The sequence below is a fragment of the Struthio camelus genome, chromosome 5, assembly GCF_040807025.1.
Source record: "Struthio camelus isolate bStrCam1 chromosome 5, bStrCam1.hap1, whole genome shotgun sequence".
NCBI lineage: Eukaryota > Metazoa > Chordata > Aves > Struthioniformes > Struthionidae > Struthio > Struthio camelus.
The window spans coordinates 56,540,300-56,565,150 of NC_090946.1; the positions used below are offsets into that span (position 1 = coordinate 56,540,300).

Consider the following 24,851-nt stretch of genomic DNA (forward strand, 5'->3'; position numbering starts at 1 on the left):
TCCAGAATAGCTAGAAACTGGCTTATAATACACTGTAATGACCAAAAAGTTCTCCCTGTTTAAAAGAAAAAAACCTACTTAGTACTCCTGTTTAAAAAAAAGTTATATTTTTTAATTTATTTGTAGCTACATAGTCAAGATATATATATGAAAATAAATGTTTTCTGCCATCACTTTAAAATCCCCTGTGATTGGGTGAGTATTATTCAACTCGATATTCTGATCATTTGAAAATTCACCAGGTACATTAAGCATGCTTATTAAAATAAACCTATAAAAATAATTAAAGGATATCTAGGAGTCCCTTTCCAGTATAGTTTTGATAATATGGGCTATTTATATTGATTTATTATGTATTGAATGTTGCCTGTGTGCTTTGTGTGATACAGAGAAATCTTGAGCTGTGCTTAAGGAGTTTATATCTCCAGATATATACACAGCAATTCACTGGATTTGTTGATAAATTAGTGATTAAAATGAGTAATTCATTCTGTGATTAAATTATACTAATATAAAAGAGAATATTGGCTAAACTTTTCTATGTGCTGTTTAACCTTAAAGTTATTGTTCATTTCATTTCCTTTTATTTGTAGATTGGGAATACTGAAGTGAAGTTGCTTTGGCGGGGGGAGGGGTTCAGGGAAACGGCCTTGTTTAATCCCATGTAACTCGGGTGGTTGTAAAAGAAGTGCAGACACAACCTGAATTAAAGTAATGGTGATGGACTGGTACAGTGAAAAGACTTTATGTAATTTAACATGCTCAACTACTTGGGAAAATTTTGGTCAAGTTAGTTTTCATTATTGCTAAGATCAGGCCTATAGCAAAATTAAACAATTGGGTGAAGTCTTTTGATGACAATAGCATGCCCTTTTTATCAAGAAACTGTGGAAAGGCTCTGTGCGTCTTCCCAGCACCCAGAGTCATCCACCCCCATCTTATAATTCAACCTGCAAACAGATTAAGCAGCTGAGTTTGTGGAAAGTGTGTTTACTTTGAGCTAAGAACCCTTGTGTGACACTATAGAGATTCCTCTGACACCTCTGGGAGAGCTACACAGACAGTTCTTACTCATCAGCAGGGAAACTGGGCTGAGAATTCCCAATTTCTTTGTAACCTCAACTGCTTCATACAAATCAGTGTTTGGCAATTAGGCAGGAACTCATTTGTTAGCTTTGCTTTTTATTTTGAACATGTAGGATGTTCTGCATTTCAAAAAGGAACTGACAATTTAAAAACCTGTCGGCTGAAAGGCTTCTTGGTATTAATTGCAGTAATATTAATCATTAGCACTGCCTTAAAAGAGTGCTTATTGTAATTTAAAGTGCAACACTAGAATTCATAGCCTAAATGCCGTTCTAAAGTATCTGTCTTCTTAACTTACCTTTTTTTTTTAAATGTCCAAGTAAAATTGGATTCTGACAGATGAGGGAAATTTTTTAACAGCTGTATAAAGTAGTTTCTCAGTGTTAGTCAGTAAAACACCTGAATAATGTACTCACAGTTAAAAACTGGAAGAGGAAAATAATTATGAGCTTCATAAAGAAAGAACATAATTAGAATAATTAAAAATGTTGAGCTGGTGTACTGCATATTTGGGAATCTGTAATTTACTAGTGTTCACTGTGCCTTTGATAATCTGTTCTTTGACAACACTGAAGAAATTTTTAAACGTTCTTATAAACTTCAGTGCTTACAATCAGTATCGTATGCTGAGTTTGAAATACAGAGGTGTAATTTCTCCATGGTATTGCCAGGATTTCATCCATTTGCGTAACTAATAAGGAACTGACCTGCGATTGGTGCTTTCAAAGAGCAGGATCTCAGTCAGAGCAGTGGTCCTGTGTTTTGCATAAGGACACAAAGCATCTGAAAAATTTCTGGATCCCATTCCACATGAAACAGCAGCTGTGAGCCAGAAGAAGGATATATTGGAATCTGCCTATAGTGAACTTGGATATAGTAAAATTCTGTTTATACTGAAGTGGAGGGAACGTCTCACAGCAGCTCATTGCAGTGTGATAAGTAAATTACAACTGTGTACTCTTGCCTGTGAAGATGATTCACAATCCCAGCAGGGGTGGTGGTGTGAAAGAGAAAATACTGATGGTCAGAGCGTGGCCACACGGCTTTTAACAGCTTTTATGTGCATCCAAATTGATTTTTAAACAATCTGTACAGATCTGACTTTGAAGGGAGCAATATTGTAGTTTATAAAGCAAATACAAATTGTAACTGTGCGGTGTTGGTAAATATATATTTTTTTCTGTTACATGTGTGTATATATATATCTAAACACATATATATACATATTCATTAGGAAATTATGACAATCTGTAGGATACATAATATTTTAGCATATTCTGTAGAATGGCTATGAGTATAATTTTCTATATATTTAGTTATTGCTTATATTTCTCTGTTACAAACAAAGAATTAGGGCAGCAGCATACAATTCACCAGGAGTGCTGGCACAGAGCCACAGGCCCCCTGCAAGTTGGTCCTGCTGGAAAAGCCTGGAGCCAGCTGGTGCAGCCCCAAAAGGGAAATGGGACTGACCTGGAGAAGGTGGCTGGAAAAGCCTGTGAATTAATTAGTGCTTCTGCCAGCACGAGCTGGAAGAAGCAAGATATTTTAAAACTGTCCTTCCTGCTGGAACCTCTGGGACTGAGGAGTGTCTGCTGATGTCAGTGAGATCAGAGGAGGTTATAGTGTAATACCCAATCAATATTAGCCAATTGATGTATTTTTTCCAGAAACAATAGCTTTGAAGCTGGGAGAAATTTGAATGCAATTTCTCTATTGAAGGTTTTTATTTTGTCTTTCAATGTGATAATTCTAGCTCACTAAAGTTTAGCCCTGTGTATGTGAACATGTCATGCTTGCACACTCATGTAGCTTGTGTATGCAAGTTTGTAGCAGAGGATGTGCATATAGAATTTCTGTGTAAACCTCTAAAAGCAAACACAGATCCACAAAATAATAGTGCAATGCTAAAACATATGAAAATATGCACAAATGGTGATAAGTATACTGCTTGTACACTTTGCCAAGTTAGTTCTTATTATGAGCAAAGAAAATATAGAAGTGATATAAAATAGAAATTCTTACTTGTTTTATCCTCAACTGTGTATTGAAGAGATCTTTTCTTTTGATTTTGGATGTGTTTGTTTTGAAGAGGAAGTCACGGAAGTTGTAGATGTGGATAAAATATTTCAGTCAATGAAATGCAAGAGAAAGTTAAGCTATCTTGTGGATAAGTAGATAATTTTATCAAAGGAAATTATTGTCTCTCATAAAAGAAATATTATCTTTAATAACAGTCATTTGCTTTACCTCTTCAATTTTTTTTTTTTTTGGCAGCTTAACTTTCACTGTTAGTGGAACACACCTATTTATGAGTAAGTCCTGGATTTCCCTCCAGCATTTCTGAACATGCTTTCTGTGCTTTCATAGTTGTTCACTTAGCTTTATTTCTTTGCTGATGCTGTTAAACAAGTCCACCCATGAGACAGACAAAAACAAACTGTTCTTACCAGCATTTCACATATTTGAAAAGAATACAGAAATGAAAAGAAATAAGGACAGAGCATTTCTTAAATGGTTAGAATCCCCTTCTTCTTCAAGGAAAACAAATCTGCTTCTGAGTACAGGAGTGGGGTGCATTTCACATCAATGTGCAGGACACTCTCCAGTGCCCGCTGGAGGGTCTAATCTTCCCCAGAATGATCTGAGCAGTGTAGTTCAAGAACAAGAAAGAATCTTTGAATAATCTCACCACAATGTGAGATGACCCTCAGACAGGGGACTGACCAGATACACATATGGGTTTTGGGAAGACGCTCTGATGCTCTTTTTTAACACAGCTGTGAGAAGAATGTGGCTAAGACCCAGTAGTCTTTCTGGAGTATAGCTGGCAAAGGAAACCATGAGGAGAAGAAAATTTAACACATGGGTGTAAGAGAGTCTGCTTCATTGATGCGATCTGAGGGGAATGTCTAATGACTGGAAGAATCAAACTTGGCAATGAAAACACAAAGCTCTTTTCATCAATTCAAACGCAGACTCTAAAGCTGCAGATGGTTACCTCCAGCTTTGCCTATTCAGTGTGGGGTTGTATAAAATGGCACTTTGGTGAATACTAATAGATCAAAACAAAGATTTAATAACATAAAGATGTGGTTTTCATTTTTAAATGAGGATACAGGTCAGTGTCTCAGAAAAGAGTAAAATGAGTATCTTTATATATAGGTCTAAAGTCCCTGGAGGTTTTTAACTGCCTACATGGTATCTTTAATGTACAAATTGTATTCAGTACAGCACAGCTATGTGGGGAACAGACTAAAAGCAAGATTTCTGAATTATTATACCAATTGAACTGGTTTGTACTGTGCAAATGTTGTTAACTAGTTATCTCCTCTTTAAAAGCATACCTATATATATTTAGTTGAAGTATACACTGTAGCTTGTATGCTTTCAGTCACTCATTGTAAATAAGAATGGAGCTAGTTAATTAGAAATTGCAGGCAGAAGCACTGCACAAAAGAATCAAGTTGTACATTCACGGGGATTCAAAGCTGTTTGTTCTGGAGAAACCACCAAATGGCAGAGAGCTTGGTTGACTTTATTTTAAATTTGAGAGATATGTTTATGTAGTTTTTCTCTGTCAAAACAATAAATGTAATTTGAGTTATTTTATTCAGATATTACCTTTGGATGTTCCGACTCTGCTGTTAAAATTAGACTGCTTTTTTTTTTTTTTTACTTACAAAACTGTAATTTGGAGAATGTTAGATCAACACATTAACTATTGGAGACCAGAAGTAGAACTTTGTAGATATTAATAGTTTCACTGACTTGTGTCAGTAGATAATTTAGCAGATGTCAAAAGTGATTTTGCTTTTAATGAAAAGCACTCTGCTATCTGCTGCTGTGAATTTCTGCTGAGGCTGAATAATTGGTAATCTTTTAATATTATATGGGGAATAATGTAATTGGTGCTGGCATTTTGAAATGGTAAGTTCGTTCTGATATTTTATTGAAGAATGAAAATTTAGAGCTAATTTCTCAGTTACAGTAAATTGGCAGCTTAGCTCTATTGTACAGAGTTGTGTTCATTTGTCCCAGTTAAGGAGCTGTCCTGTAGTTTACTGTGAAACAGATGCCGGTGTGTGTATTCAAAAGACAACTGAGTGAGGGCAAAGTGCTAGTAATCTTTTACTGTTATAACAAGCAATAGAAGTCAACGGTTCTGAGAGTCTGTATGGAAGAAAACTGATGGGAGAAAGAGGGAGGGAACTCATGTAGCAGTCTAAGATATCAGTGAAAATTAACAATAGTTCTGGACTTTCAGAACTGGATCAAAAATTCTTAAAGAAGATTCAACATGGAAAAAAACTACTTGATGAGGACTGATGTGCTGGTTGCTTCCTGAAATGATTAAAAGCAGATTATGAGCTCCATGGGGCCCATAAGAAATACACAGTGTCCACAGGCAGGGTTTTATGGTGTTTAGGAAACCCACTCTAGCCAGATGGAAGATTCCCAGACACGCAAAACTACCACAAACCCCAAAGAATTCTACCGAGTGTAGCACAGCTGATGCAAAGTTTCTTTGGCTTGCAAAGCATGAGTAGGAACATGAGAAAGTCTGAAACAAAAAACCTAGTAAGAATCATCTCATGTCGTATATGAAAATATTACCCTAACTATAGTAGCATTAACAGGCAGTGTGAAATTACTAGATTTGGGAGCAATAGGTTTGGAGATAGTCTGCTTTAGGGATTAAGTTTAATGAGGAATTGAGACTAATTGAAATGTATGAAGGAAGTCATGAGTGATCTAACTGAAAGCAATGCATAGTATGGACAGAATTTATTTAGGTACTTAGAACTCTATGGTAAAGCCAGTCATTCTCAAAACATTCCCTTTAAACTGCACTAGTATGCATGGTAACATCATGAGTTATAAAGTCATGTAGAGATACCTATTTGTTATAATAAAAGAACTGAGTAAGTCAGTGAGATTATGTTTGACTCCAGAGGAACTCAAGAAGGCTATAGAGCAAAATCAGTTTCTAGATATGGAAGAAATAGTATATTGGACTGGAGTTCAAATTTGAGGCGAGTCGAGCAAATTCAATCACTTGTGGCATATTCTCTGGACTGTTCGAGGTATACAATGATTTCTATCACTAGACAGATCTTATTTCCATTGGTATGTCTAAGATATTATTCATGCTGTACATGAGGAAATATATCACTTCTGCAAAACTTTAATGTATTTTTCACACTGAATTTATTATCTTAATTAGATGACACTTCCGTTGCCAATTTGAATTGCATACTCCAAATTGCAGTCCAGTTAGAATTTGCAGATTACAATAGAGGGAATGGCTGATGCTGCCTGCCATTAATACTAGTTACTTCCTGGCCCAAAGAAGACTTATGTTAGCATAAATGGAAAACTTCTGACTGTAAAAATACAAAACAATCAACTTTGTTATTTTTTGGCCAGTTTCTTTGGAGACCCAAATTCAGAAACATGTGCTAAATGGAGTAATGTACGCTGGTTATGCTGAGACCCACACAGCAAAGTGACCTCAGCCACGTCCTTTCAAAAGTTTCCTTGGTGTCTGTGTCCCTCCCTCCTTTTCTAAACAATTGTTTGGAAGTGGGATTACTATCCAGGATAGAATGGAGATGTGATAGAGTGGAGCTGACTTTCCTCTTCTGTCTGAGGAGATCCTAATTCAGATCTCCCATGTCTCAAGGCGATGTTTTAGCTGCCTAGGTTTGGCATGGATGCTCTCCATTCCTTGAAGAATGGAGAATTCCTTGTGGAAGCTGTACCACACAGCAGAAAATAAAGCAGGCTTCTTGGGTCAGAGAGCAGTGAGTGGGCTACTTACCTCTGAGAGGTGAGATCTGATCCTTTCCTTTAGGGCTTTTTCTCAGTTTTATCCAATGCCCACTGAACATAAATATGGAGACAGTAGTGGAAATGACATCTCTCATTTTCCAGGTGAGCGCCCTTGATCACCACCCACAGAATCATGACTTCAGGTCTCATAACATTTCACAGCTTCAAAATGAGAAGTACAGAAGATCCTTCTGCCTCAGAGTATATAACCCTCCTGAGAGGTCACAGATGTGGGTTAAAACCAAGTTTTTCTCAGCTTGGCTAAAGGCTCTAACTGGCAGACAATACAATTTTTTATACTTGTTTTAAAAAGCAAGAGTGCTAGCACTGTCATTATCTTTGTCACCTTAAAAAGAAACAAGTAGCCTCAGGGGCATTTTGGGCAAGGGCAACTTGGGGACCTCTGAGCAGCTTGGAGGAAGACACTTAAACTGAAGGGCTAAGATAAAAAACAAACAAAAACAAACAATGACGATAAAATCCTATTTGGCTAGTTTAGGCATGCCCTTCTCTTGTGCCAGTTGTTACAAATCCAATCCCAAGGAGCTGTAGTGCTCTCTGTGCACCCTGGAGGAAGAATGCTTAGGTGCAGAACTTACTCAGAGCTGTAGATCCCATTCTGAGAACTGGACTCCTGAAAGACAGATTTGGCACTGTTCAAAATTATTACAGCTAAGACTACAGCTAATTGTAGTACTGATGATTGCTAATTTTTTCAGTTTAAGATTGCTCTTAAAAGTTCAGTTCATAATATCAGTACCAAAAGTCTCTCGCACTTGTAATCTATTGTATTGCCAGAGCAGATCATGGAATATCATTTTCACAGGTACTTTAGGTGTCATAAGTTATAGTGAGACCTTTAGCATCTGACAGTTTATGATCATTGCCAGCATTATGTTCAGTGGTGTGCCTAACAGAATGAAGACAGAAAATCCCAGCCAGAAGGGAAGTACAGATAAGTCTTTCATGCATTCCTTGCACACCTAGGACATCCACTAACTGCAGGGATTTTCACATGGATGAAGAATGCAAAATTTAGCAGACAGTCTAAGTCAGTTATTTGCTTTCTTTGTGTAGCTATGATTTACATTTACTTAACCTCTATAATTTGTGGACTGGAGTGCAGCTATTGTTTTCCTAAAGTATGGGTAGTTACAATATAAACACAAATATTTATTATCATTTGAATATTTGTCATCTCAATCTTTCAAGAAAATATAAGCAGTGCTGAAACTTTGTTCTGTCAAACACTAGAATGTATTCTATGAAAGTCAAATGTTTTCAGAGTCAATATAATCACAGCATCCCAGGTTTTGACCTGTGTGTTCATTTACAGTTTGCTTATAGCTGCTTCACAGAGATGGAAGTTTGTAGATTACAACATGGTTTTATTGATTTATCAGTAGCAAAATACACTAAGTATACTCAGTAAACTGGATCAGCTAGCTCTTGGTCTTGTATTGTATAATATCAGCTTGTTGTGGAATACTTCAGAACAAAATCACAATGTTGGCATAGTTAACATAAATGGTGTAAACCAAACTTGCAAAGACTAATATTTAATAAGACCAATAACACAAACAAATTAGATTTTGGAGTTGTTTGCCCAATAGGAAGAAGCATGCTGACGTGTGCATAGAGTTAACATATGACAAATTATTACATAATCTATGACATCTGTGTCGTATCTATGACAATCTATTAAATAAGCTATGACAAATTATTAAATAATCTTTGAAAAGCAGACTGAGTGCTCCTTGAAGAACGACAGGAAAACTTTTTCTTAAACTTGCTTTTTTTTCTAAGCCAAAAAAATGAGTGTCATGGTAAATAATCATTTACTTTAATATTTTATATCCAAATAAATAAATCCATGGCATTTACATTGCCGTTACTAAATAGTATTTGGTTTGTTTGCAAGATCATTTATTTGTGGCTTGGCTGAAGGAATAAAAATAAATTTGCAGTTCTTTCTGTTAATGCTCATACTGTTTCTCAGCATATGCAAAAGGTTGAATGCTATAAATGTATATGCTCAACAAAAATCTTAGACTTTCTGAAGCTTCCGAATTACATATAAACTTCTAGAGAATTGCTGGAATAGTTCTTTAGAGCATCATATGGAAATAACTGATGAGGCCCAATCCACAAAAGCAAACTTGAAATCATTGAAATTGTTTCACTGCTTAAAATTAAGCATGCGTTTACTGAAGCAGGAGCTAGTTCTCCAAGGAAAAAATTACAGTTCATGTTTCTAATCTAATACTGCATCTTTAAAGAAATAGCCAGATTTTTTCATATGACTACTAATTTTTTAAACAAAACTGTGTGGAGAAACTGAACTGTGTGGAACACATGAACTGTGTTTTTAGGTATGAAAGCTAACAACAGCTTTAACCGCATCATTGCCCTTGTTTTATTGGCAAATTGCTTGGTTTTCCTGTTCTAGGTTTTTGCCATATGTGAGGTAGGTAGAAGGATAAGGATCTAGACACTGAGTTGTTGTACGGCATAAATCTTTAGGAGGTAATTTTATCATTTCTATTTTAGATTATGGCGGTTTTGCCCACAGAAAGTATCAGAATTTAGCCTTTGAATAGAAGACACCTCAGATATTGAAGATACATATTGTAAAATTTGCACTTGTTTAGCTCTTTATTCTTTGCCTCATATTACATCATTTTTCTATCACCTCAATCTTTTATTTGGCAAAATAATTATGGAAAGGGAATAGTTGTGAATCTGCATCTGGTAAAAGGGATACGCTTAATGGTGAACTTGACACAAAAGACATCTCACAGGTCTCCAGTTTTAAACAATGAGAAAATATTTTACTCTAAGCTTTTAAAAAATTTCATTAATTTTGATGTAAAGCCAATGTTTTAAGTTTTTGTCAGCAGAAACTGAAAAGTTTTTCTCCTACAACTTCTCATCCATGTCGCTACCAAGCAAAATTGCACCAAGACTTGAGTCTGCCAGCGTGCCAGCGGCAAGTCTGCCGGTCTGCCAGAAAAATTAAAGCTGTCTACAAATTGAGTGGAGGGTCCACTGCTTCTCACCTTGTTCAAGAATTCCCTGACCTCACAGGAGCAGGACGAGAGAAAAGTGACACTGAAGCTCATTCCCAGGGGGCTACTGGGAAATGGAACAAAATGGGCTTAGAAGGGCAGTGCAAAAGAAATTAATGTGAATTGTCTTGACAGTACAATGCAGGAGAGATTCAGGGACAGTGTGTATGCCTGCTACGGGAAAAGGTTACTGAAGCTTAAAGTGGGAAGGCTTGTTTTTACTTTAGTTGCCTTAAATGACTGTTAACTTAGAAAAAAGTCTGTTTGGTATTTTAAGGAGCACTATGCATATGTAGAAGACACTTTGGTCTGTGGTGCTAATTCTCAATGAGTATTTTAAAAACTGATTTGTTGTGTGCAAATGAGCAGTTAGGCATATGTTATGATTTTGCCCTTCCGTATGGGAACTCATCCCAAAATCACCATAAGAGACATGCTTAATGCGAATAACATCTATCTATATTTTTTAAACATTAAGGGGGGGAGAATGTTCATCTGTGGATATCTTCTTTGTCCATTACTGAGGAAAGGCTGCCCTTCTTTTTTCTAGAAATATTTTTCAGAAGTATAGCTATGTACGAATTGCTCTAAATCCAGGAGAAGTTTGTGGACACATATGAGAAGAAGTAGTCTGTATCTGCGTATTAGATAGATACCACTGGATTGCAGTGGAGAGTGCAGCTATCAGTCTAGGCCCATTATGAAGGAGTTATCACAAGTGGGAGCTTGACTAAATGCTTTTCTCTTACATCCAAACCCTTTTCTATCGTTACTTGAGCTGTCTGTTACCATTAGAACTCCTTCTAGCTTGGGCAACATCACGTCAGTTATGACAAGAAGGAAAGTCTATTGAAATATATCAAACCTATGTAAAAGGAATTATTTTTAACATATACTGGGAGGATTTGATGATGGTTTATGTGAGGAATTTTCTCTCCACAAGCTCCAAATTACTGTTGGTCACTAGGGTGGAACCACCTCAGGGAGGCAGAACGTAACTGAGAGCTGTCTAGAGCCAGCAAGTCTGCATCAGGTTTTGAAAATATTTGTGGAATCAAGAAAAAAAGCTAATATTGTCTTTATTATTTATGATATCAAGAAGAGTCTACCAAAGTTGTGCTTTGGTGGGATGCACTGAGAAACAGCCTGGGTAGTATTTTAGTATTTGCGATTTTGCAAACTTACTGTAAATAAGACTGGACTAGAACATACACAAAAGGGGTGGGACTGGCTTGGAACAGGCAGTTAAGTAGTTCAGACCTGGCCTTACAAGGAAGGCTTGTTTGAAATATGCAGAAAGATATCATGTGGTGGTTTCAGGCTGATACTTTTGTAGTCTCTTATTAGAGACTATTATTTGGAGTTGCCATTCCCTACAGATCCTTAAATGTATATCAGCCTGTTCATCCTACATCTCATCAGGAATTCTGTTTGTTCTGAGCAGGTCTGAAATACTGTTTGTTTCAGATGATTAATTTTTGAGATTGTTTTTAAGTATTTCTGAAGAGGGATTTAGAACAAAACAAAATCCTCCAAAAAGGAGGTCCTGATTCCATTTTCTCCTCAGCTGGATATAGAACAAGACAACTGGCTAGTCATTACTTGCTGATGTGGCACAGAGCATGGGTTAAGAAGCTGAGAGTGATGGACTCTCTATCCAGCAATTTCAGACTCTAATTCTGCAGGCATTTATGCCTATGCTTTCTTTTTTTCTTTTTTTGTACACATGAGGAACTCAGTTCAGCTCAAGATAACTTATACATAAAACTAAAAATGAAAAAAAGTTTGTGAGTCTTTTCCGCTCTTCTTGATTGCTTGAGCTTCAGCAAGTCGTCTCACTTCTCTGCATGCTGTTTTGCCGCATATAAAATATCTATCATGCAACATAGACCTCATGTCTGCTTTTACATAAAGTTCTGCACGTTACGTGAAGTTGTGGCCATCCCTCCCTCCATGTTGTGAGTGTTCAAAGCACAGAATATTTGTTTGTCTGAGATTTGATTGTTCTTGACAAAAAGGTGGGAAACTGTTTAGAGATTATTTAGTATTATTTAGTATTATTCTGTCCTGTGCAGCAATTTACATCAATACAAAGTAGAATGAAATGCTGTCAAAATAGACCAACTTTGTTTACCATTCACTTTTCCTGCTGCTAGTGATGGCACAAGGTGAATAGAAATGGTGAGCTAGCTCATAATCTTCCAAACAGAAGGTAGAAAGCAAACAATTTGACAAGATTAGTTATTGTGGACCACAGATAAAGGCTTAATATTTTAGCCAAGGCCTGTGTAAGCCAGGTTTATTTTGAAATATGTCTGCTGTCAGGAGCCCAACTGGCTGTATTTACTTCTAAGTTTAATCATATACAGAATTACTCTTTTGGGGTGAGAAGATGCTGAAAGGGATTTAATAGGAATGCTTGTTTTGTGACAGTGTTTTTCTGAGGGAGAATGGCTCGCCCTGCCAAATTGAAGACCTGTAAGTTTAATGGAACATACTTTCTGGAGTGACATTACAAACAGTGTTGGGCAGGCAGGAATTAACAGCAGTGCCTGGATAATTAGATTCAACACTGTGGTGTACCACGATTTAGAGCTAGCTAATGCTGCTGAATCAGTGTCTAAGACCCATGTTTTAAGACCAGAAAGGACCATTAATATCATTCCCTCCAGCCACCTGTCTAACACAGGCTATAGAATTTTACTTAGCAATTCCTGCATCAGGTTCAAAACCACTGCTAAACTCCAGTGCAGCATTTAGAAAGACACCCAGTTTCAAGCACATTATATGCAGAGGGAAGTTTGTTAGGCAGAATAAAGGCAGCCCAATGCATCTAAATCGATCTAGTCTTTATCAGAAAGATGATTTTTGGAGGAATTGTTACAGGCTGGTATATGACCCATTAAGTGCAGCCAGGCAATGTTTTTTAGCAAATAGATCAAAAATTATTCTTGTTGAAAAGGTAGGTTTTTCAGGTAGCAAAAATAAAACCTGAATTTAGGAATAAGAGTAATTAAAGATGCAGTGAGCAACACAGAGGTAAGAGGGAGAATGCCTCTGTAGCATGGTAGATAGGCCACTCACCTGCCAGGTCATACCCTCACATTCCAGGCTTCAATCCAGTGAATATTTAAGCATTTTATTCAATGCAGAACAGCTTCAACAATAGAGACTGAAAACAACGCACCCCAGAAACCAGTATTTGTAAAGTGCTGCTACCTTAAGAGGGAGATAGCTGGACTCCAATTCCCTTGCACAGATAAAAGAATTAAACTAGTTTCTTCCAGCCTTTTGAGTAAATGAGCCTGTCCAAGTGACTAGTTTCTGTATGAGACTAGTGCTGGTATCACAGCAACCTCTCTTCTCTGTGTCATTTATTTCCTTGACTTTTACTGAAAATGCCTGAAAACAAAGTATTCTATTTCTGATATGATGAAATATATCCAAGAGGAAAACTGGAGGAAAAGAAAGGAAAAGGACAGGAATTTATTATTATTATTATTATTATTATTATTATTATTATTATTATTAGAAGACGAAATTAAGTGAATTTGTTTGTGTGACCACTCACTGAAGAGTCAGTTATTCACTGAGCCCTATTGCTAAGCTGCTTGTAATGCTTCTGTCCAGTGCATTTTATTTATCTAATATATTTTAAAATGCTTGGTTTCTAAAGGGAATTAGTGTAAGCAAAACACATTCCACAAGAAGCCAGAAATCATGCAAGTAAGGCCACCTCCATAGCCTGAGCCTAATCTAATCTGCTAGACAGATAGCCAAGGGTTATAGTTTAGGTTTATAAGCCTTTATACAGCATTTCAAAATCCAGGAGGGTTTTGTTTTTATAACTCCTGCATCTGCAGGTAGAAGCTATTGTTTTGGACTAGTCTCTATATTGCCTTGTAGATTAGGAAATAGGCTACTTGAAGGATGCTTTTTTTTCCATTTAGGTATGCATTTTGGCTATTTCTGAGGCATGATATCCTGGAAGATCAATCTGTGATAGCTCTATCCATATTCAGAATTTGTGGTTAAAGGCCACTGCTCTGGTTTAAAATGAGCTCCTTTGGCCAGAGGTGGTGCAGTGTAGGGGCATGTACTGATCTGCTTGGATTTAAGCAGTAGTAGAGCTTTTACTGAGCCCAAGCTCCAGGTTAAAGCTACGTTTCTTCAGCAAAATTCCTGAAAGAGAGCAAGCCAAAAATGCACATAGGCAATCTGCACTAGAGACAGTGGTTGGACCAGTAGGTAGCACTTCTGCAATTACACAGCTGGCCGTTCAGCTCCCAGAACAAGCTTTTCTGTCAGTACAAATTTTAAGTCTGTTTTATAAGAATGACTGTAAAACCAAAATGATTTATACTTAAGGGAGACAATAGTCCCTGAAGATTTCTAGCTCTCCTTCAATCTGTGGTAGTCTAAAAAGCATTGGTGAAGATAAATCTCTAAAGCTTCTAAAAATCAAAGCAGGAAGTCAACCAGTTCGGGAGCTGTGTAAGAGCGCTCTATATAACAACATATGCTCCCTATAAGCATTTTGCCAGATATATACATAGGTGATAGAGCTTTAGGGTAGTTCCCAACACCTCTTATTCTGCTGTTCAGTCTGATACATTTGCAGGTTACTTTTGATTTTGAGGTATAGTTTAGCACAGGCTAGAATGCTCAGATTCTGAAAGGAGCTGCTGCAGTAACCCGCCAGGCTTGTTACAAAGATTAATCAATAAGAGGTGATACTGTCATCCTCATCCTTGCAGGTAGTACCTCATTTACATAAACAGCCTTATTAACTATCTTTTATTACTCACAAGGAAAAATGCTGCTTATTGTGAGGCAGGATGGAAGAGTTGGACCCTTGGTGAACAAAGAGTCCAGGATTATCGTTCCCAAAAGCCCCCCGAGGCCTGTATCAAGAGTTATTAACCACTGATTCAGCCCATAGCATTATTTTGTAGGCTTAAGTGGGATTTCAGTGGTATATTGGGTCTTATGTCTGTGTAGGGGTGAATTTTGCCCTTTGTTATTTTATCTTATAAATAGCTGTTGCGGTTCTCTTTTACATTATTGTTTAGATATCTTTCAAAGGTATGGTTTCTTAATCCTCTGCTGCTTTTTTTTCTTTCTTCTAATAAAGAACAAATAAATTTGCAAATCCACACATGACTGAACCAAAAGACAAATAAGCTCGGCACAGTTCGTTCTTGGTGCTGGATACCTCATTTTGATGATTTCAGTCATCATTCATTTGCAAAGCAGAAGCTATGATTGTTAAGCCTCATTATTTTCAATGAGGCCTGACAGTTTCAAGGTTAAACAGAAGACAGCTACTTTCATCCCAGTGGTATTTCTCTTCAAACATGGGCAACTCTTCACTAGCTTGTCTGCGCGAGTGTGCAGTGTCATTGGTTGGTCACAGAGTGGTGCACATCTAAGCTCATTGCAGGACAGCCTGTAAGCAGTGACCCTCTAACCCACGTCTCTCTTAAAGACACCTCAATTGTTGAAGTTATTTTTCCCCCGCATGTATAAGCCATGCAGCATTTCTTTGTAACTGAACTGCAATTTAAATAAGCTGTGATCTCAGATTTTACTATTTTTCTGCCGTTTCTCAGAAAACAATAGAACTTGCAGTTCAAACCTTCTGTTTGTGCAGGCTATTTAACATGTTTCTCCCATCCTTGATGTTTCAGAGCAAAGGGATTTGCCCCTGAAGCACGTTAGGGAGGATGCTACTGAGAGAGAGACCTCCAGTGATGCTTAAAGTGGTTGAGAAAGCTGGAATGATGCTTCTGAACGTACAAGGGTCAGAGGTCCTCACTGCTGTTACAAGTGAGGGTTGATCTGTCATTACTTTCTGAAATATTGCACATGGACTAAGAACTGATTTAACATGTAAACCTCTCGGTAACAGGGTCTGAGGGAAATATGACTTATCAGTAACTATAAATTAGAACATTTAGAACCCAGGAAACATTAATTTAGCCAACGTGGAAAAAAATATCAGGAGCAAATAAGCTGCAAAAGCCCTGACTTGCATAGAGTGATTGCAGTAAGTTATGACTGTCTGGATGCTGCCTCCATAAAGACAAGCAGGTGCAGTAGATGTATGTGGGAAAAAAGAGAAAAAATGTTACAGGCTGATTAAAAAGGAAAAGAAAAGTGATATGTGGAAAACTGGAGGGAGAGGAATAGTGTTTTACCTGTGCTTGGGAAGTGAAACTGGCAGTCATTAAAAGCCGACTCTTTAGTGTCCCTGTGCAATAGTCCCTGTGAACTTTCCACATACATTTCCAGGTGTGTGATAGTGGCTTTAGGGTGGTGAATTCTTAATCTACTTTCAGGAATTATGTCACCTAGTGAGTACAATAAAAGGTGTAGCTTCATGGTGCTTGGTGGTTCCTGGAAAATGAGTGTTTCAATACATACAATGTGCATTAGTCACTTGTGGCAATAAATCCAGGATGTGTTAACTAGTTTTCCTGCACGTTAGCTCAAATGCAGTTTACAGCTTTGATAAAGCTCTGTTATTTATATTTCTAATCTACGATCATCATGTTGTAATTATAAATCTGTCTTCAGGTCAGAAAAATGGTGAACTTCGTAGTAGTGAATACGGCTATTTGAACTTGCAGCTCTTAACTACTGTGGAAATGGTGTGCATAATTTGCTGTGCATGGCTCTGAAGGTATTCCACTACCGTCAGTGTCTAGTTTTACACGATTAGTTTTTTGGGGGGAGAGCTTTCATTGAAGAATTCCATAAAATATAGATAAATTGAAGAAATAGCTTGAATACATGATTACTGGAGTACTTAAAGATAAATGCATGCAAATGGAAAATCTTGGGCAAGTTTAGCGCTTTCAGTTTGCCCACATACTTTAACAAAGGAAAGAACAAGTTAAGCCAATAAGATGCTGGACATGCTTATATCTTGTGCATTAAAGCTAAGAGAGTATTATGCATCTCTCTGTCCTACTTATTTAGACGGTAAATTATTTTGTATTTGTGTTGACATAACAGTCATGCAGGCCACCTTCAAAATACCCTCAAATTCATCTTCGGAAATTTGACTTGTCATGCATTTTGAAGACGCTTTTGACATGGATTTTTGGCATAAATTTATAAATTGGATGATAAAAGTATCTTGTGGTATTGAATAATGAGCAGGGTATTTTTTAAGGAATAACAAGTATTACATTTTACAGGAGCCATGGACCACTCAAGTTCTTAAAAATTGCAGGAATGAAAGAATGTACGTACTGCTTACACAGAAAGGTATATGTGCAGCAAAATTGCTGCGTAGGGTTTTGTTTTAATTCCTAACGAGGACCTCAGATACTGTATATACTACAAAAGAAAAGGTGAGTTGATATATATCACTGACTGCAAATGGGTTGGGTTGTAAGTTTAAAAGTTTTCCATGAGTTGTCTGCATTTTCCCTTAATGTCTGTCTTTTACAGTACTGCTTTGTTTCTTAGCATGACCACCACCAGGACAGCTTGGTTCAGTGCAAACACTGTCTCTTTCAGCCAGAACATTCCTAACGTTAGCTTCTTTATTTTCTCCTCTCCCTCTCCCCCGCCCCCTCTCAGGTTGGAAAGACTGGTGGACGTCCTGAGGAAGAAGGTTGGAGCAGGGACCATTAGGACCGTGATCTGATTGAAAGCTCTAGTCTAAGGAAGCATTCACATCTGGTGACCAGGCTGCTTCATTCAGCGCTGTGTAAACACTAAAGCCTTAACTTAGCAAACAGTTGTTAGAAGTGGGACACTCCAGCGACATTCCAAGCTGAGATAAAATCAAATCATAAATGTTTAACTACTTTGCTGCTGAGTTCTGTGATTTGTCGAAATATTTCACTGCAAACATATATTTGTTTTTAAGCAGATGCATTGTGGCACTATGTACTGTGAAAAATGGTGTAGATGCTTATTTTAACACTCTATTCTCTGAATGTTACTAGATTGTAGTTTGCTGCAAGACAGCCTGATCATGTTTTCAAATATTGCCTGCTTCAGGTGCAAAACCCTGCAAGGCAGTTTCCAAATTTAAATCTCTTGTGTTATTTCTGAAACTGCAAACAGTTCAGTATTTACACGTTAAATATATTAATTGATAAAGTAGGTTCACGTTCAAAAAATGTCTCTGGTTAGTATATTGGAAATTTTTTCCCCTTGCTCATGGCCCATTCAGTTGTGGCTAGTAATTGCAGCTATGTCCAAGGGAAGGATAGATATATACTTCTATACAGCAGTGGAATAACTACTCCTACTACACGGTATTTTCAGTGTATATTAAAAACAAATACACAGTTAGGTTTCACTGGAGGAACAGGTTCATATATTGCTGTGTGAAAGCCTTGTAACATTGCACAGTATCCCAGACAGTGGGGAATTTTCTGGATTGGTGTTGATAACTCTTCTGTCCTTTGCTATGAGAGGAAATCTCTCAGATATTCAGGATCCACCTCATCATAGAGTCAAAACTCACCTCTTCAATGTAACGTGGGTGTCTCACCCCTTTCCTACAAGAGTTTTTACCTGTTTCTTCTAAGTGGAAACTAGTGCTCTGTGGTGTAGGAACTGTATCCAGGTTGGGTCTGAGGCCAGACTGCCAACTATCTACTTTGCTTACTCCTCAAGTGCCCTCAGAGTGAACTCTAAGGCTGAAGAATAGAAGGCAGCAAGGAGCTGAGAAAATAGAAGTGTAGGAAGAAAAAAATTCAGGTATACATATATTCTAGACCTTACAGACACAGCAGAGTTGGTCCTAGAATTATATATGTGATCCAAACACTTCCACGTATTCTATCTGTCCTTGGCACATGACTGAAGTTGAGCGGAGAGGTCAGCTCTGTGCTCTTAGAACCATGCTCAAGAAGGTCATGTAAACTCTAAGCAGCCCAAATTCAGTATTGACTCTTAGAAACACAAGGGGCTTCAAGCTACCCCCAGGATGAGCTGGCTCAAGCAGAGTGAATGTAGCTACTAAGGCTTCCACTTAGTCACTCTGCTTTGTCTTTAATGTTGTTATGCTATCTTCGCTCTTAAATTTTAATTGTACAAATGTAATGAAAGATTAGTATAGCAGAAGAATGAAGAAGAAAATGAAACTTTAATTTAGGGTTGAGGGAGACATTTTGATGCATTGCTTCCCTTTCAAGCATTTCCACATTAAACCGTCATCATCTGCACATCTAAGGTGCTCTTAGTTTCAGTTCACCACGTCTTGCCCCTTATATGGAAATTGGTAGCATTCCTTCAGTCCAGATTTACCAGTCTCTTCTAGAAAATTCTGAAGTGCTCAAGACAGCCAGCAACTCTATCCCACACACTTACTTAGCAGGAGGAAAGTGTAATTCTTCCAGATGTGAACATTGTCAAACTCCAGCTTCCAGCTTCTTAGCCATCCGGTGCATGCTGCTGTCCAGGGCTTGGAAGACTCTACTGTTTTTTTTTTTTTTCCCCTTTACTATCATCACTGAACCTTATGGCACCACTTGAAAGATAAGATCTCCTGAGCTGTTGGTGCTGTTGAACCACTTCTGATTTAAGGAAATGACCAAGGAGAGAATGAAGAGGAAGATACCATACTATGTTTGACCAAAGGCCCAGCTAGCCCAAAAAGTGCCTTTAACAATGACCAGTAGTAGGTGTTTAGTAAAGGGTATAAAATCAGGGCAGATGCTAGTGACCTTTCTCCGGAGTAGTCTCCCAGCCTCCAGCAATTTGTTTAAGGGCTGTCTGAGCCAGAGGTGGTGTCTTAGTATTTAGGGCTTTTCTTTTCATGACCAATTTTTGAGTCCATTTAAGCTTCAAGTATCTACTCTGTCCTGTAACAAGAGGTCTTGTAGTTAATGATGCACTGAGTGAAGAATTATTTCCTTTTCTTTATTATGAACCAGCTAGATTCATTTGATATCACCTAGTTTTTGTGTTAGAAGAGACAGTGAAGAACCATTCCTTGTTGATACTTTTTCAATGTCCCTAGTGATTATTTGTGTTTCACATCATTCCCTATCAATCGTCTCATTTACAGACAGAAGCCTTAGTCTCATGTAAAGAGGCTATCTCATGTTTTTAATTGGCCTTGTTGCGCTGATCTCTTTCTTTTCGGATTCTGCAGTGTTTTTACTGAGATATAGAACTAGATTTGCCCATAGAATTCAAGATGTGGACAAACTGTCAGTTTATCAGCTGGAATAATGATGATTTATGTTTTATTCTGTCCTCCATTTATAATCATTTCTAGCATTGGTTTTGCTTTATGTTTTTGTTTTACTACAGCTGATGTCTGTAGTATTGTTTCTGTCATAAATTTAGGTCTCATTTCTCGATTATAGTATTCAGCTCAGAGTTCATCGTAGAGTATATGGAGCCAGGACTGTTTTCTGAATGCGTAGTTTTGCATTTGGCAGTAATAAATTCCTTCTGTTGTTTTATCATGCATTCACGGAATATCCTGAGTTCCTATTGCGTCTCTTCTCACAGCTCATCTTTACTATTCACAGAAACTTTATATCATCAGCAAACATCACCATCTCCAAATTAACCCCTTTTTCAAGGTGATTTCTGAGTATGTTGAACAGCCTGGGCTCCAGCAAGGATCCCTGTAGGACAATAAAGTGACTTTTCTCCACTGTGAAAATGATATATTTATTCTTACTCATAGTTTTAATCTAGCTTTTAATTACTTACTTATTCATGTAAAGATCTTCCCTTTTACTCCTTGACAGCTTTGATGAGGAAGCTTATTAGCTGCTTCGGAAATGCAAGTTTAGTAAATCAGGGCTTGTTTTCCATGCAAGAATGGGCTAAGTTCCTCCTTCATCTAGGTGTATCTAGAATTCCCCATCTTCCTCTAATACTTTCCTCCTCTGAGCAACTAATCTTGTGATGCAGACTTCATACAGCAATATTGTTTGACCTCCTCCTCTCATGTTAGCTGGCTCTGTCTAGGAAAGTAGGATCAGCCAGGCAAAAGCAGTCTAGCAGTCTTAATATCGGATACATCTGGCTGTGGATAATACTTGATTCTGTAAAATTAGATGATAATTTTGCTTCTTAATTTTCCTATGTCACATTGTACCTTAGGAGAAAAAAGTATTTCCTAACTCTGTGTTATATCTTGCACCAAGTAGGCTGAAATTCAATGAGGTTTTTAGTTATGTTTTTTGTCACCCTTGAGCTAAATGACTTTGAATCATAATTAAATTAGGTATTGATTTTTAAAATTCAGCTAGATATGTTTGTCTTCTTTGAGAAGGACCTTGGGAAATTTGCTGTGCTGAGAGGCAAAGATTCAGGAATACTCAAGTTCTGACTCTTCCTTGCTAATAAGAAGAGTGCACAGTCTTTAATAAGTCTTTCAGTGGCAGGTATAAAAGGTGTGTAACCACTAAAAAGGTACATACGCAGCTTGGGATAGTTTTTAAAAGCACCTGTGTGTTTAAAGTCAAAATATTTTTGCTTCTTCACCCACTGTAGTGAACAGTGAAAGTCACACAGCTTCCAATAGTGTAGTGTAGTGTTCCTTTAGTGTCTTTGGGTGCATTTCTGTCCTCGATGAGCTCAGTGAGAGTTCCAGGAGCCTTTCAGTGTACTGGGGGCAGCAATTCTCATCTGGCCTATAGAAACAGGGGACAATCCTAACATGGCTTAACTGACTTCTATTACATAGTTTATCCATTGTAAACACATACATAGTTTATCCATTGTAAACTGATTGATCTCTGTCTAGTGATTTGAAGGTGAAAAAAAAAAAGTCTGCCCTGTGTAACAGACAAATACAATTTTCATTTTTGTCCTAATTTATGAGAGAAGGGTGAGACTGTATCAGATTATGTAACAGGAGAAACAATTTGTTTGCCTCCCAATGGAACAGCAGTTCATGACAAAAGGTGACTCACATAGGCAATAATTATTATGGTTGTAATTTCTGGTCAAAGTAGTATCCTGATGATTGTTTCGAAGAGCACTGAGATACTCAGAAATGTTCTTCCCTCATGAGATTTTGTGTATTTCTCTGGATAATCCTGCAGCAAGTTACGCGTTGGGAGCTATTTCTGATATATGCCATGGTAAAATATGTAAATAGCATCACATTGTCTCAGGATAAGAGCGTTATTAATGCTTTTCAGCATTGTAATTATATTCATAGTAAGCCTTCCCTAAGCCCTCACTAATTAACAATATTGTGACAAATCAACTTTAACAGAAAAGAACTATGCACCTTTAGTCATTTAGTAGTGTTTTTCATTCATCCCACAGCCCAAAATTTATAGCATGGTTTTCTATACTAGTGTCAGGAAAACTGCTGATGTTTGAAAAGTTCAGAGCCAACTCAGTCTTGTTAGTGGAATCCTGTAGATGAAATCAGTTTGATTCCTCTTTAAATTTATTCACTGGAAAGTAAGAGTCGTTAGTTAATCATTAATGTAGGGAAATATTAAAACTAGTTTTACAAATAAGCCATCATATTGAAATAGTTTAGTAATGTCAATATGTTGTCACAGGAAGATTTATTTATTTATTTATTCCAAATCACAGGACATTTCACAAGATATTCATTCACCTTAACTGTCAAATTAAAATAGCTGTATAAATTTTCTTAAGAGGTGATGAAGAGTTGTAACGTCCTTAATCCGCATACACAAATGAACTTGCTATCTAAAGGTCAAGTTTTCTCTATGCCTTTATTTTCTTCATTTACAGTAATTCCAGATAAAAGCTGCTAGTTTTTTTCCTTTCGATTTGGACCCCATAAGTTTTTTCTCATGTACAAAAATAAACTGTGAGGCACATTAAAGGACTGACTGGCAGTTTTTCTGATACTGTTCTTGCTATGATTGCAGTGTTACATGTACTGACTCTTATCATTCTACTATTTCACATGAGGTCTGCAGAACTGGACTTTCTCTGTTTGTTCTTCTCATGCATTGGTAAATAAAATGTATTCGCAAGTCCAAAAAAATGCACCGTTGTTCTCATATTAGGTTGATTATAAGTCAGTTGTTGAGCTTCAGTGGTCTAAACATTTCATTCTTCAATTTTTTTGGGAGCACACGTGTTCTGGGAAGCTTTTAAACAAATACTTGAAATGGTTGAAAGATTTACATTGCCAGTGCCTAGCTAAATATGTAGTCTTTAGAAAAGACATGGTTTATTTTGGCATCGTTTGAAAAACTCAAATATTTTAAACATTTGTTAAGTTTGAGCTTGCACATTTGAACTAAAAGTTTGCATTCCAAAATTGCATCTCAGGTTACCTGTCTCTTTCTCTTTTGTATTTTATAATCCCTTTATTAAAGTAGTCTTTGCAAAAGGAGTTGAGTTTTTTAGATAATTGTAAAATATTGTGATTAACTTACTTAATAATTAAGTTAGCCTGGTAACTCTGTTCAACTGAAACATAAGAAACTCAAGTCCAGAAGTGTCTTCAGAATTTATGGCTTCATGTTGGTAGCCAAGACTTGGTTGTAAAATTAATCAACTACAGGAATAGCGTCTGAATCCTGCAGTGCTTTACACTTAGTCATGCTGTATACTGTGATGTGTAACACCAGCCCTGATGTTGGGTGCAGGACTACACAATAAAGAAAATAAGCTGAAGGTGTACTGAACTGATGAAACAGAATAGCTTGAGAAAAAGGAAAAGCTAGCTTTCACCTGAAGTTTTTGTTTTTCTTTTCTGTCTTTCCTTCCCTTAGCAGAAGAATGGGGGGGGGGGCTGTTTAGTCTATTTTTTAATTAAAATATATATATAGTTCACCTTTGATTTTCTATTAAGTTTCAATCTGAGACTTGTAGTGAAACTTAAAAGGTGAGAATGTGTAAATTGAAACCACCATATTTTGTTTAAATCCTGTCAGAACCCCCAGTTCAGTGCATGTGCTTTGGTGTGCTGCCCAGTCAGGAGCCAAATGCAAAGGGTCATACTAATTTCTGAGAAGTTGTCTTCAGGAAGAGTTTGGCATGTTCCCTCCATGGTTACATTGGGCCAAAGGTCCAAACAGTATCACATTCACAGGAGTTCATGGCTTATGAAAGCAATAGAAGCCAATCCATTGTCATATGGTAAAATAGCAATATACCTGGTAGAACTGGTCACAACTGCTTCCCAGTCATGCTAAAGCAAGATGATGATAAAACTGCACAAAATATGAAGATCCACAGTATAAGCTATGTGAATTCACAATATTTCATACTTATACATGAACGTGCACACTATATTTCACATAAAATTGAAAAACATACTACTTTCCCAAAGAATTCAAAGAATGGAAACTGGTGTATTTGTTCATAAAATAAGTATTAGCAGAACTAATGCCTAAGCCAAACTTGAAGAAATTTTTCAAAAAATTAGGATATAAAAATAAAAACTACTATAATACTATTCTAATTTGTGGTCTGAAGCCTCAGGACTTCGTTCATTGGTATTTGACATTCACTGATGTAGTGCCAATATTTCACAAGCTCTTTGCAATCAAATAGATAAACTGCTTTCAAGAATCAGTCTATGAGAAATAAGGTTACTGGTATCTTAGTTGGATCTAAGCAAGATTTCACATATCAATAAGTAAGAACCACCTTTTCAAAAAGTTAACTAATTTTTTCACTTGGATGTTTAGGTTATTCAGAGAACATATCCAGCTAACCAGTTCACATGCAGCCTCTGTAAAAGTATACTAGACTGGAGATGGAATAACAAACAGTAGGAAGTCTCCATCAACACATGTTCATGCTACCAAGACCACCATATTTGATGCCCTACCGTGTTCTATAAAATTATCAACTTTGTTTCTTCCATTTTATATAGGAAAAATTTTCATTCTCACCCCTAGCATTCTACTGATGCATGCA

The 24,851-nt window shown here is 37.1% G+C and overlaps 1 protein-coding gene across 26 annotated transcripts in view; it reads left to right on the forward strand.

The window, feature by feature from the left end:
- Positions 1-23,370, forward strand: part of MIPOL1 (mirror-image polydactyly 1) — a 210,869-nt gene extending 187,499 nt beyond the window's left edge. For all 26 annotated transcript variants that reach the window (XM_068946476.1, XM_068946486.1, XM_068946495.1 and 23 more), the window contains one exon: positions 17,583-23,370. In XM_068946476.1, the coding sequence (XP_068802577.1) occupies positions 17,583-17,649 (67 nt within the window). In that variant the 3' untranslated portion in view covers positions 17,650-23,370. The remainder of the gene's footprint in view (positions 1-17,582) is intronic.
- Positions 23,371-24,851: the final 1,481 nt, after the last annotated feature.